This window comes from Tauraco erythrolophus, chromosome 2 (assembly GCF_009769465.1).
Source record: "Tauraco erythrolophus isolate bTauEry1 chromosome 2, bTauEry1.pri, whole genome shotgun sequence".
In the NCBI taxonomy this organism is placed as follows: Eukaryota; Metazoa; Chordata; class Aves; order Musophagiformes; family Musophagidae; genus Tauraco; species Tauraco erythrolophus.
In genome coordinates, this window is record NC_141466.1 from 115,001,796 (window position 1) to 115,015,242 (window position 13,447).

General features: G+C 43.8%; 1 protein-coding gene across 1 annotated transcript in view; it reads left to right on the forward strand.

Annotated features, from left to right (window-relative positions):
* The window catches only part of ALK (ALK receptor tyrosine kinase), a 332,439-nt gene that overhangs the window by 302,437 nt on the left and 16,555 nt on the right, over window positions 1–13,447 (forward strand). The window contains exons 13-20 of the mRNA XM_086629993.1: window positions 559–709; window positions 4,789–4,920; window positions 5,858–6,002; window positions 6,862–7,044; window positions 8,539–8,637; window positions 9,605–9,757; window positions 10,941–11,039; window positions 12,798–12,984. Of these exons, the coding sequence (XP_086486119.1) occupies window positions 559–709; window positions 4,789–4,920; window positions 5,858–6,002; window positions 6,862–7,044; window positions 8,539–8,637; window positions 9,605–9,757; window positions 10,941–11,039; window positions 12,798–12,984 (1,149 nt within the window). The remainder of the gene's footprint in view (window positions 1–558; window positions 710–4,788; window positions 4,921–5,857; window positions 6,003–6,861; window positions 7,045–8,538; window positions 8,638–9,604; window positions 9,758–10,940; window positions 11,040–12,797; window positions 12,985–13,447) is intronic.

The following is a 13,447-nucleotide window of genomic DNA, read 5'->3' on the forward strand; positions in this document are numbered from 1 at the left end:
TACTGCAGGTAGTGTTGTGTCCATCTACTCTTCTCTATTCCTCTGGTTGTGGGAATAGGAGAGCTGTTTCCCATCTGGTCCATGCTACCAGGACCAGTTATGCTGTCTGCTTTCTCAAATCTCTCCCTGTCAATCTCGTGCTTAATGTTCTCTTTAGCCATATGTGCTGTATTTACCAGTTCTCCTGCTTCTGATTTTTCTCTTCCTTGCTGCAAACCTCTTAATGGTGCACCTTCTGGGAAACAAGACATGTTTCATATATTAAAGTTTGAAACTACAGGGACTTGTTCACTCTGTCCTCAGCGAGGGTTTGCCCAAGAATCAACATGAAAGAAGCGGTTTTGTAGCTACCCAAGTCCATAGGTCCATGTAGAACATAGAACCTGAATCTTCAAGCTTTGGGTTTAGACTTTGAGTGTCAGGTCTTCAGGGCATGGCCCTGTGACACTGTGTACAGTTCAGGTATGCAAAACATTCAGTGCCTGGAAGTGGTTTGTACTACCTTCCACCTGTCTGGGACAACTCAGGTGCCAGGCTCTTGTTTTCTTTTTCCTGCAGCATCTCAGGCTATGGAGCTGCTGGTGGGAAAGGAGGGAAGAATACCATGGTGCGGTCCCACGGTGTGTCTGTCCTAGGAATTTTTGACCTCCAGAAGGACGATACTTTGTATATCTTGGTGGGACAGCAAGGAGAAGATGCTTGTCCTAGTGTAAGTGATTGCCTTTTCTGTTTTGCCTTAATCCCTTCTACAAATCCATGGAGTTTTATCTGTTTATAGAGAAAACTGTGTCCTTGAGGGGTTTTGGGTTATGTGGTTCAAGGGATAGCTATGGTTTCACTGGGAGGGCACGAGTGTGAAAAGATAAAGTACCATGTCACTGTGGTCACTTCCTCTTCAACATTCAGGCCCCATTCATAATACAGTAGGGGTTCCAGTTTCATCTGCATATAAGAACTAGCAGGGACTGTGAGGATGAACCACCGCCCACTGTACTTGAAGAGCAGGTTCGGGAACATCTGAGGAACTTGAAGGTGCACAAGTCCATGGGACCTGATGAGATCCATCCGCGGGTCCTGAAGGAACTGGCGGATAAAGTTTCCAAGCCACTGGCCATTGTATTTGAGAAGTCGTGGCGGTCTGGCGAGGTCCCCGATGACTGGAAGAGAGGGAACATAACCCCCATCTTTAAAAAGGGAAACAAGGAGGACCCGGGCAACTACAGGCCGGTCAGCCTCACCTCTGTGCCTGGCAAGGTCATGGAGCAGATTCTCCTGGGAACCATGCTAAGGCACATGGAGAGCAAGGAGGTGGTGGGTGACAGCCAACATGGCTTCACCAAAGGCAGATCGTGCCTGACCAACTTGGTGGCCTTTTATGATGGGGTGACAGCATCGGTGGACGAGGGTCAACCAATGGATATCATCTACCTGGACTTGTGCAAAGCTTTTGACACTGTCCCGCACGACATTCTTCTCTCTAAACTAGAGAGGCATGGGTTTGATGGATGGACCACTCGGTGGATAAGGAATTGGCTCAATGGCCGCACTCAGAGAGTAGTGGTCAACGGCTCGATGTCCAAGTGGAGACCGGTCACGAGTGGCGTCCCTCAGGGGTCCGTGTTGGGCCCGGCCCTCTTCAACATCTTTGTCGGTGACGTGGACAGTGGCATGGAGTGCACCCTCAGCAAGTTCGCCGATGACACCAAGCTGTGTGGTGCCATCGACACGCAGGAAGGGAGGGATGCCATCCAGAGGGACCTCGACAGGCTGGAGAGGTGGGCCCGTGTCAACCTCATGAAGTTCAACCAGGCCAAATGCAAGGTCCTACATCTGGGTCGTGGCAATCCCAGGCACAAATACAGACTGGGTGGTGAATGGATCGAGAGCAGCCCTGAGGAGAAGGACTTGGGAGTACTGGTGGATGAGAAGCTCAATATGAGCCGGCAATGTGCTCTTGCGGCCCAGAAGGCCAACCGCATCCTGGGCTGCATCAAGAGGAGTGTGGCCAGCAGGTCGAGGGAGGTGATTCTCCCCCTCTACTCTGCCCTCGTGAGACCTCACCTGGAGTATTGCGTCCAGTTCTGGAGCCCCCAACATAAGAAGGACATGGACCAGTTGGAGAGGGTCCAGAGGAGGGCCACGAAGATGATAAGAGGGCTGGAGCACCTTTCCTATGAGGACAGGCTGAAAGAGTTGGGGCTGTTCAGCCTGGAGAAGAGGAGGCTCTGGGGTGACCTTATAGCGGTCTTCCAGTACCTCAAGGGGGCCTACAAGAAAGATGGGGAGAGGCTGTTCAGGAGGGCCAGTTGTGATAGGACAAGGGATAATGGCTTTAAAATAGAGGGAGGTAGATTCAGATTGGATATTAGGAAAAAATTTTTTACCATGAGAGTTGTAGAACACTGGAACAGGTTGCCCAGAGAGGTGGTGGATGCTCCATCCCTGGAGACGTTCAAGGCCAGGTTGGACGAGGCCCTGAGCAACCTGATCTAGTTGGAGATATCCCTGTTCCTTGCAGGGGGGTTGGACTAGATGACCTTTGAAGGTCCCTTCCAGCCCTAACCATTCTATGATTGTATGATTCTATATCTCAGAGCATCTGTGTGGGTTTTCAGAGAGAAAAGACAACCCTGCATTCCTTTCCTCTGGAGATCAGTCTTCAAAGTTGACTTCACAGGGCTTTGTCTTTGCTCCGACATTGGGCCCAGCCCTGCCGTTATAGTACTCTGCAACTCTGAAGACACCCACCTCACAGGGCCTGTGTGGTTATTCTATCAGAATGGGGAAGACAAATTGATCACTGCTGGGTCAGTCGTGATTTTTTGTGTTACTAACAAATAGTTGCTGCAAATGCCTTGACAGAAAGGTACAACTTCCATCATTTGCAGGCACAATAATCTATTATTTGTTTAGTATTCTTTGGAGGATGAGGGAATAGGAGATTCTTAAGGAGGAAGCTAACCATTGTCTGATGAAACTTCACCTACAGATTGGAGCTGGACGTTTAAATGCTTTGCATTTCTCGACTGTTAGTGGATGGCATCCAAGAGTTGAAAGCTTAGCAGTCTGTTACAGCAGAGAAAGGTTGAAGGATGTAGATGAGAAAGGTTGAAGGATGTAGACAAGAAAGGGGTTCTCAAGGGTGGATGCTGAAGTAAATAATGTTAAAACTGGAATTATACATATCTACAAACAAACCATTAATATGAAGCGTCTTTGAAATGAGAAATGCCCTAACTCAAACGTCCATCTAACGTCTGTAACTAGGACATTCCAGCTGAGTGTAATATATGGGCTCATTAAATTGCAGGCCACTGTAATCTTAGTGAGAATTTATTAAGTGCTAATGTAATTCTTTCATTGAGGCAAAGAGATTGCATTGACTTGTGGAGGGGACTTTTACTAGATTGGATTGTAATCAGTTATGTCTTTGCCATGAAGGATTTTTATTTTTTTTAATTCAATTGTAATCTAGTGGTTCCTTCGGGTCATTGACTTTGTCATTTTATTAATCATCCCCACCCAACTCCAAATCAATTAAGGAAAAGGAAGACTAGGGAAAGGAGAATTGTTTAGTTCCATAGGCACACACAAAATGGATGCCATTCATTCTCCAGCACAACCTAGGACACATTTTGTGATATAGAATAATTTATAACTTGAGGATGCTTTTATCAGGTTCCTCTTCCAAAAGAGAACACATACATGAAAGTAGAAGGAAGCAGAAAGTCAGTCCTACTATAACAATTGTTTGTGTATTTTTCCCTTAAAGTGTTGTTGACTTCAGTGTGCATAACAAGTTAGTTACTGAGATAAAATGTATAAAGTAAAATAAACTAGAAGCAAAGCTTTCAACTTACAGATACAGCAGAGTCCTGCTTGTCATGCACATTAGTGCTCCAATTTAAAATTGAAGTGACAGTTATGTCTCTTAGGTCGTAGTGTAGAAGTACTTATAAATGATGGTTTAATGTTGTGTTTGAAATCATTTAGAGAATTCAGTGATTTGCCTCATACAGAAGGTTCATTACATTTGGTGCTGATTGGTAGAGGGGAAAAAAGTGCTAAGTAGGAAATGTGTAGGCTTTTTAGTGAGATTTTTTTTTAACATCAGGTCAACATTGCAATTGAAGATGGGATTGCAGCTGTTTTGGTAGACTTTGAGCTAGCTAGCACTGGTAATTACAGTGAAATTGCTGCTACAGCATAAGCATCAGATCAACCTGAAAACATGCTTGGAACTCTACATAAATATTAGATGGCTAGTCAATGCTGAGCTCATTGCTCTTGTCCATGCCATGACTACCAAAGTTAAAGCTGGCTCTGGTACATCTATGTAAGCCACACCTTAGTTCTGGATAGATGCACGTTGACTACCTGGCCTCAACAAATGGGGCACTGGAAAAGGAATGAAGAACAGGTCGCATCATCGCTGAGTTACTCCCTTCCCTCCACTTGTGAAGTACAGATGGTTAATGCTGGGCAGTATTTGCAGTAAATTCTGCCACATCTTGTTAGTAAAAGTTTATGGAGCTGTTTTACATGGTGATAGGTATCAGCGCTGAGCTTGCTTCAAAATACTTCAGTTAAAATGGCAACAAATTCTTCTGACAAACTTTGAAGCAAAAAACGAGATTCTTCTAGAAAAGCATTCACTTGCTTCTGCTTCTGTAGTTTCACTGGAGGACAATTTATTGTTTTGGGAGGGCGAAGGGTCCACGAGGGCAGTGTGTGTACAAGGACATGGAGATTTCTTACCAGAATTCAGACCTGGTCTTCTGTTTACAGACTAATGATGTTATACAGAAAGTCTGCATCGGAGAGAACAATGTGATTGAAGAAGAGATACGTGTGAACAGAAGTGTCAATGAATGGGCAGGAGGAGGTGGAGGCGGGGGAGGTGCAACTTACATATTTAAGGTATGGAAACATAGTCTCCATGCACCTTCAGCATGAACACATCCTGCCACTTGCCTCTAGTATCATAGCCTGAAATATCTGAGAACCCTTTATACACCTCTGGGGAAGAGTCCACAAAGTGAGCTCTGGGTATCCTTCATTTCCAGTTGATAGCTGTAGTGAGCTGAGTTGGCCCTTCATGCTTCTTAGAACTGCTACGCAGTAAGGCCAGACTCGCTTCAGTGGCTTGGAGTTTCCTTTGCAAAAATAAGAGTTTGAATTGGATTTTTTTCAATGCAAGCTGAGATGCTGAAGCATAATTCTACAGTAAAGGGCAAATTCCACAGGACTGTATTCAAATCTGTCGTTGTAGAACATCAGACTTCAGCTACTCATTTGGCCTACACGACGCAATGACAAGAAGAGTTCAGGATAGGCTGTATGTCTTCTGTTGGCAAACCTATAGCTAGAGACCACTGATCTTTTCTGTCATGTACTAGCTGAGACAGTACTCGTTCCAAACACTGGTTTCAGATGTTAACAATATGTTTAGGTCACCCAGCTTCTATGTAATTCTAGATCACTCTGCATGCTCAGACAGTTTCCAGTGCCACAGTCCTTTACCAGTGAAGACACTGTATTGCACTATATAGAGCAGTGCTCCTTTGTTTGATGAGTCATCACACAGTAACATTACAAGCTTTCTGAGAGCCATCAGCACTGTTGGTACAATTCATAGAGCTGCTGATGCCACTGTTCTCTGTTGCAGAACTTGGTGAGACTAGTGCTATTCATTAATCTCTTGAATGTAGGTGCGTAAATAACGCACCAGGAATTTGTAGTGCTGAGCAGTCCTAGATGCCTGCTTAGTGCAACATGCAGTAACTAGCATGTGGTCGAACTTCATTTGTGTGTCTGACTCTGTCTGAACACTGTCTTTACTTCTGAATTTGTTAAGATGGAGAACGGAGAACCAGTCCCCTTGATAATTGCAGCAGGAGGTGGTGGCAGGGCCTACAGGGCCAAAACAGACACATTTCATCCGGAAAGGCTGGAGAATGATTCCTCTATTCCAGGGTTGAATGGAAATTCAGGAGCTGCAGGTAAGGAAAGTTTATTCTTTTTAGGAAAACCTTTGTGAATACGTGGTACTCTCAGATTTTCCCCTCACAAGGAGATGAAACTCATGAAAACACCGTTCAGAGGGAGCATGAAAGTATAACAGATGCGTATAGGATGTACCCACAGTGCAGGATACTTGGCCTAAAGGTATTGGAGATGGTATAGCCATAGCAATGGCAACATTCTCCCAAAATAATGTAGTACCTCTCATAAGCAAAGTTGTTTGATTTTTGATGTGGGAGTTTGCAGTGCCGATGTGGCCATCCTGTTCCCTGCACTGTTCTGTGCTGTGTAGACATATTCACAGTTTCCCTGGCTTGTGCAGAAAGAGCATAATTGCACCCTTGGGTAGAAGTCTCTGTGGAGAGACCTTGGACTGAGCAACCAGCAGAGCTGAAAGTGAGTCACTGGTGAGTATATTGTGTTTAGAGTGGGGCTGGGACATGTTTTCACATCCCTTTCACTAAATTGCTTTTGTTCCAGTTCAGAACCGACATAGGATTTTTTCAGAACTATTTTTTGCAAAGAGAAGGGGAAGGCTCTGTAAGCCAGAAATAAGTGGTTGGGGACTAGGCAGGGATATCTTTTTACGTTGTTCATAGCAAATACTTGTCCTTGTATGGCAGGTGGAAAGAGGTGCAAATGATTAACATGGTCAAAAGCCCTACAGAAAGGTCACTGTAGCACTGTGTAGCAAGCACATCCCCTCTTCTAACCAAGACATGAGACTCTTACTTTCAGCTGAGGTGCTTTGAAGGAGTGTTTGTTCTGCAGATCCCCGCAGTGTTTTTTACACAAAAATAACCCCTACCTGTGCCTTTTCTCTTCTCTTAACTGCAGGTGGTGGAGGTGGCTGGAATGATAACACTTCCTTCCTGTGGTCAGGAAAATCCTTGCTGGAAGGTGCTACTGGAGGAAGATCCTGCCCCCAGGCCATGAAGAAGTGGGGGTGGGAGACAAGAGGGGGTTTCGGAGGGGGTGGAGGGGGGTGCTCCTCAGGTGGAGGAGGCGGAGGATATATAGGTAAAGTGGCTTCGTGTTCAAGGTGTCCCTTCCCCTCCTTTAGTGCTAATGACCAGCAAAACGCTGATAGATGATTCTCCTGTAGCTAGCGTATTTGACTGTTATGTACTAGTATGTCTGTGTGTTGCCTTTTTAGCACTAGATGAACGTATGGCATTTAGTCTTTGAGCAAACAGCCAGATGTCAGTCCTTCAGCTGTACTCCTGGCTTTGCTCTCTGCAAAACGTGTCATCAAGATCCTGCTGTGATTCTTGAGCCTTCCGTTTTGGGGTTATAGTGCTGAAGAAGGAGGAGCCACAGGCTGTGTGCTCCCAGTGCCAGCACCTGTGTTGTGAGGACTTTGGTCCTGGAGACCAGCAGCCAGGCTTTACGCCAGGAGAAAGGCATGGCCACTTCTACCCTGCGCTGCTGTGGGTGGGCCTTGGTCCTGCACAGGTGGTCTCTAGGGGCAGCGGCTTAGGCTGCCAGCCAGGACCTCTCTTAATAACGACAGTGGTGTTGACTTCAGTCAACAAGGAGCTAATTTCATGTGCTGTGGGTCTCAGGACAGCTGTCAGATGGCATTATGTTGATTATAACTGGTGTGGGCCAGATTCAGGATCTCTGCTAACCCATAATCTCCTGGGCCACATAGTTTCTTCAGCCATCTGTGCTGTGGTGGACTTTTTAACCCCTGGTTCTCCACAGCTTAAATCAAGTGTATAATAGACTAGAAATCCTGAGAGGAAGTAATGAGTTTAAATTATTAAGTGCATGTTTTGTACCAATGTTATTGTGTAACACTTCTTTTTCTAACAGAATGCCTCACATGACATAATTTTAATTGCACTGAAGATGGTTAAAGAGGAAAAGCCATTTTTGGGTGGGGTGGGGGAATCTTTGCATGCTTGTAGTACAAAATACATGGCCTGTACTGTGCTTCTAATATGTTCTGTGTATTGCCCATACTTTCCTCCTGATATGTTCTATATGCCCAAGCACAAATGAACAACTCATAAATTCCTTCAGTCCCCACTCTTGGTGGACCACCCTGCTTTCAGGGTGCAAAGGAGAGGAAGGATATGAGGTTATTCATTCCCTGTACTGATGCAGTACATACCTTGATCCGCAAGAGTGCTGACCTTAGCCCCATGAGGACTGGTGTTTTCCAGTCTCTTGGCTACATTAATTTTTAAGAAGGGCTTATATGTTCCACAGCATCCAAATGGTTAAAGATTAAGTTTGTGCCTTAGTTTGCAACAGTCTGCCTAAAACAGAGCTAAGAAATTGATTGTCACAAGCTGCTACTGTTAAACTGAAGTTCTAGCAATAAAAGACCAGTGGTTCTCGCCACAACTCACTAAGTCTTCCCTATATGTTAAATACTTTGATTTATTCTCTTTTGTCATTTGGATGCCTCCCTAAATTTGCTGAAGTCATGCATGTTGCAATGCTTATCTGTATTTTAGTGCCAATGAGCCTCAGTCTGTTAAGGTAACTTCTGGTTTGACGTAGGTGGCAATGCTGCAGTGGACAATGACCCAGAGATGGATGGGGAGGATGGTGTGTCCTTTATTAATCCAATTGGTACTTTATACACTCCAGCACTTAAAGGTATTCATATTGGTCAGAAGTCTTCTAGTAGGTTTATTTAATGTTAAGAATAATTTGCATCTGTAGGACACTTTACAACCCTTTGGGTACAGCTTAGTGTTGTCACAAGTGTGATAGCATAATCAAAGTCCTGTGGTGAATAAACAGAAGTAACAGGTAGAAAGCAGATGCAGAGAATGTCAAGGCTATTAGAAAACACTTCTCAACAATATAGTCTACCAGCCTATAGAATAATTTTGGCCAAGTAAAGTGATAACAGAACCTCATAGTTGAGATCATTTAGGAAAGAAATGGACAAAACACCTGACTGTTCACTAACAAACATGTTCCTTAGAGCATCCTTCAGCCAAGTATCCAGGTTGGACGAGGGACTTCCTAGAGATAACAGTGCAGTGCTGCCCAGGAGTGCGTGGGAGTGATAAATACTGCCACTTCAGCCTGTGTTTGCCCAGAAGCCATTGTCTTGAATATGTTTGCAATGTGTTCAGAAAATACAAAAGTACCTATTTGCTCAAAAAGAATGTTTGCTTTAGAACAGCCAGAAGTATTTTCAAATACAGATGCACTCTGGCCTGAGACGTTCAGCCAGAAAGTTTTGAAAATATTGCAGTGTTTGATCTCAGAGGCAGTAAAGGCCAGGAAAGAAAAGAATGAGCCCCAGGGACTGATGAAAGGGCAGATTTCCCTTAGGCTCAGCAGCAGCCGCCTCACTAACCTGGTAGGTCTATCTGCTCAAAGACAGCCAGTGCGCCTCAACTGCAGTGAGGCTAATTTAGCTGGATGTTATTTTCTACCTGAGAAAAGAAGAAGAGCTATGGAAGGTGGGGAGAAATCAGTTTCTTAGATGAGGCCCACCCTGCCACATCTGGCAGCCGTGACCACTGTGTCCCGTTTCTGTCAGCACCCAAGGGAATGATATGAATGATCTTTACAGTAATTAATTCAGCTTCTTTCATCCACTCCCTAGTGACAGAGGGGCATGGAGAGGTGGATATTAGGCTGCATCTTAACTGCAGTCACTGTGAGATGGACGAATGCCGTGTTGATCTTGAGACTCAAAAAGTCATTTGCTTTTGTGAGCCAGGCACAGAGTTGGCTGAGGATGGTGTGTCTTGCATAGGTAAGTAGGCGTATGGGGCAGTCTGCTAGTGCGTGAAGCAGAAAATACATGGCAAAAATCTGTAATTTGGACTGTAAGACATCCTGAAAGTGTTATCTAGTCCTTCTTAAAACTGGCTTCTGTTGAACGTTACCTTCTTTCCTGCTGGTATATGCTGCAGTTATTTTGCTAAGGTATAGGCACATCAGTGCTGAGGTATGGTGCACAAAGCAGCATTGCTGGTTTACTTTACCATGTTTTACATAGTGGGCAGCACTGAGAAGAGTCAGATTTTGTGCCTCGTGCTGATGCTCACATTCTGCTCTGAAATCATGAAGGTTTGCTCACTGAAGGAATTTTCCAGCTAAGCTTAAATTCCAGGTCAGTCCTCTTAAGAATGAAAAAAATGTACAAGGTGAAGGAGAATATAATTCCTGTGGATATGGACATAAAAGGTGCAGGTGCAGAACCTGTAAGAAATTCGGCATGAGAGATCTCTAAAGACAGTGCCTTACTTGAAAAAATCAGGTGCTCAGAGCTCCATTACTAGGTTTCCTTCCTATTCCTGCTTATCAGTTAGAGCAAGTGACTCTAGGGTTTCAGGATCCTGCTCTCAGCTTTGTCACTGGCATGGGAAAATTATTCTGTATTTTTACCATGCCCATCTTTAAAATGGATAAAAAGCAAGGTCATTTTGCCAGGGTGAAGTAAACCTTAAGAGATGGTCATTGAGTGCCTTGTGGTCCCAAGTGAGGGTGCAGCTATGGAATACTTTGTACTACGCTTACCGTTACCTCGTTTTTCTGCTTGGATTAGATGCACTTGAGAGATGATATATTGCAGTCCTCCTTCTGCTTTTGCTGTGATGTGACATTGATAGCAGCACTTTAACCCTGGCAATGTAACGTTCTTTCCACCTCCTCAACCTCCTGCCCCTGTTTTTTATGGTCTTGTTTTCATACCCAGGGAGTGCACATGTTAATTTGTTGATAGCAAACCATCTGTTTTAATGGCTTGATATTAATTGAGGAAAGTGAAACAATGAGGTATTAGAAGCCATAGATCTGAGAACTGATCATGCCAGAGGTTACTCCTACACTATAGGAGCAGCAGATGAGTAAATGGAAGGAAGAGCAGACAAAAAAGTGGCTGCTGGAAGATGATTTCAAACATGTAATTCCTTCTTCTCCTGCCTCTGTTACAGCTGAGCCAGTGGTTCATCTCCCTCTCTCCTTGGTCTTGTCTGTAGTGACTTCAGCATTGGTGGCTGCTTTAATTTTGGCTTTTTCAGGAATCATGATAGGTGAGTGTTTCTCTGCAAAAGATATTTTCATATGAGGGCTGGATCTGAGCCAGGGATAATTGGGCCCTGGGAGGGAAAGGGATTCAGGTTTTTAGCTACCGCTGTATTTGATGACACCTTCCCACGCGCACGCCTTAACTTCAGATTTCAGAAGTTGTTTCTAACCACAATGACCAATTTGAGGAGATTGCAGTTACTGAGTGCATCTCAAAAGAGTCATTATTGTTTGTGGTGTAGTGTAAAGCTGCCAGAACACAGCTGCCACAGGTTTTGTAAGAGCTGTTGGTGTTTAATGCCTAAAAGCAAGCTTCTTTACTTGTGTACCTATATACAGATTTAGCCTCTTAATGTATGACATGTAAGTTTGAAATTCTCACATAGGTTCCCCTTTTGCAAACTGCTACTTAGTAGGATGTTGGCGTTCTTGGCATCTTTATTTGAAATTCTCAAAGATATTTTTCACCCTTTCATTTTCTTATTTCAAACAATTGCTCACCTGCGTTCGATTGCAAGTGGAATAGATTTTAATCAATGAAAAGCAGCCAGGGATTCAAACCACGGCTCTGCCACCTTTCTTTGTCCACACTGAATATGGTCTGGGGGAGGGGAGGGATGTACCCAGAGCAGCAAATGGCAACAATTGAATTAGATTTGCACAGCTCTTTCAGTTTTAGGTATTTCAGGAGTTATCAGTTGCACACACATGGTCCTACATGTATGATTTCTGGCCTGACAGTACCCCTTTAAAATTACTAATTACTTCTCAGGGAGTGGAAGAGTAATCCTCTTTCCATCCAACTAGCCTATCATTGCCATCTCAGGAAAGAGCAACGATTTAAAAAATCAAAGCAAAAGCAATGAGGAGGAAAATGGAGGACAGGAAGGGTTTGTGGATAGGTCATTACATCCATCTGCCTTTGCGAGTGCCTGTTTACCCCTTAAATTCTTCCCCTGAGCAACATCTGCTGGAGAAGATGCAATAGCTATTACCGTCACAGTCTTTGGGCTCAATCCAGCTCCCACAGAAATCAATAGTAAGTGTAGTAGTGATTTAACCTGCTCATGATGGGCATCTTGCTTTAAAAAAAAATACTGCAATATCAATTACTATTTCAAGAAATATCCACAGGATGTCTTCTTTCAAGGTGTGTTTTCTAATGACGTTTCAGAAGTATCAGTGAAGTGATTCAAGGAATATAACACTATTGTAAACTGATTTCAAATTTAGTCTGACTCTGTTGTTTAGAAACAGAGGAGGGTTTACAAAATGAGCTAGTTTTATGTACAGTGTGTTATTCTGAGATAACAGTTTATCCATTTTTAACAATATGATGCAATAATTCATTTCAAATTTTAGTCACTTCTGTGTGATTTAGGAAAGTTGATTGTACCCTGACTCCCTGAAGTTTGGAACTGGACTTAGACTTGAAAGGTCAGGTTAAACTAAATAGAACAAAATAAAAACCTCAGAACTGTGAAATCTGAGATCTCTGCAAGAGAAATTCATTTTCTTCTTCCAAACAGTTCATGAACAAGCCTGTTTCTTCATAAGATGTGTAAATCAAAGGTTCCTGGATAACTTCAGATTCCATTTTCTGTCTGTAATTATTTGATGTACAGAAATCTGACAGTGTCGCTGTCTGGTTTGGTTCACTGAAATTTGGCCACACAGCGAATTCCAGTGAGACGTGCTGTACAGCTCCTGACCTGTTCCAGAGTCAATCTGTGTCTCTGGTTTACTGTGTTCTTCATATCTAGTATATCGTCGGAAGCACCAGGAGCTTCAAGCCATGCAGATGGAGTTACAGAGCCCAGAATATAAGCTGAGCAAGCTGCGTACCTCCACTATCATGACAGACTACAATCCCAACTACTGCTTTGCAGGAAAGACCACATCCATTAGTGACCTCAAAGAGGTGCCTCGAAAAAACATCTCCCTCATCCGGTAAATTCATCTTTGTCTTCCTCATGCTTCACGCTATGCACTCAACCTCTGCTGGCTTTCTTACACAGATGTGAACTCATGTCTTTGTGCAGGCACATACAGGTTCTCATGCACTTTCAGACTCATCCTCCTTTACATAAGGAAGCTGTAAAGCTGCAGTAGTTAGACTTGTGTGGAAGGGACTAGACTTTGGCCACCACCTTGACCTTTTACAGGTGCAGTGTTAATCTTCTGGGATTATGAGAGGAACCGAAGAGTCACCACCAGTAATTCAGATACATCTTTTGCACACTGTGCAATGAGTAGCCCATTTCCAGTATTAACTGATGAAATGCTGGGAAGGCTGAGACTTCGAGGAGACTCTTTGAAAGTCTTTGATGGGATCTTTGGTAAAGACAATGACGTCCTTAAGTACAATAGCAGGAAAAGCAATGGGTTTGAGACTTCCAGACAGTATTAAAAA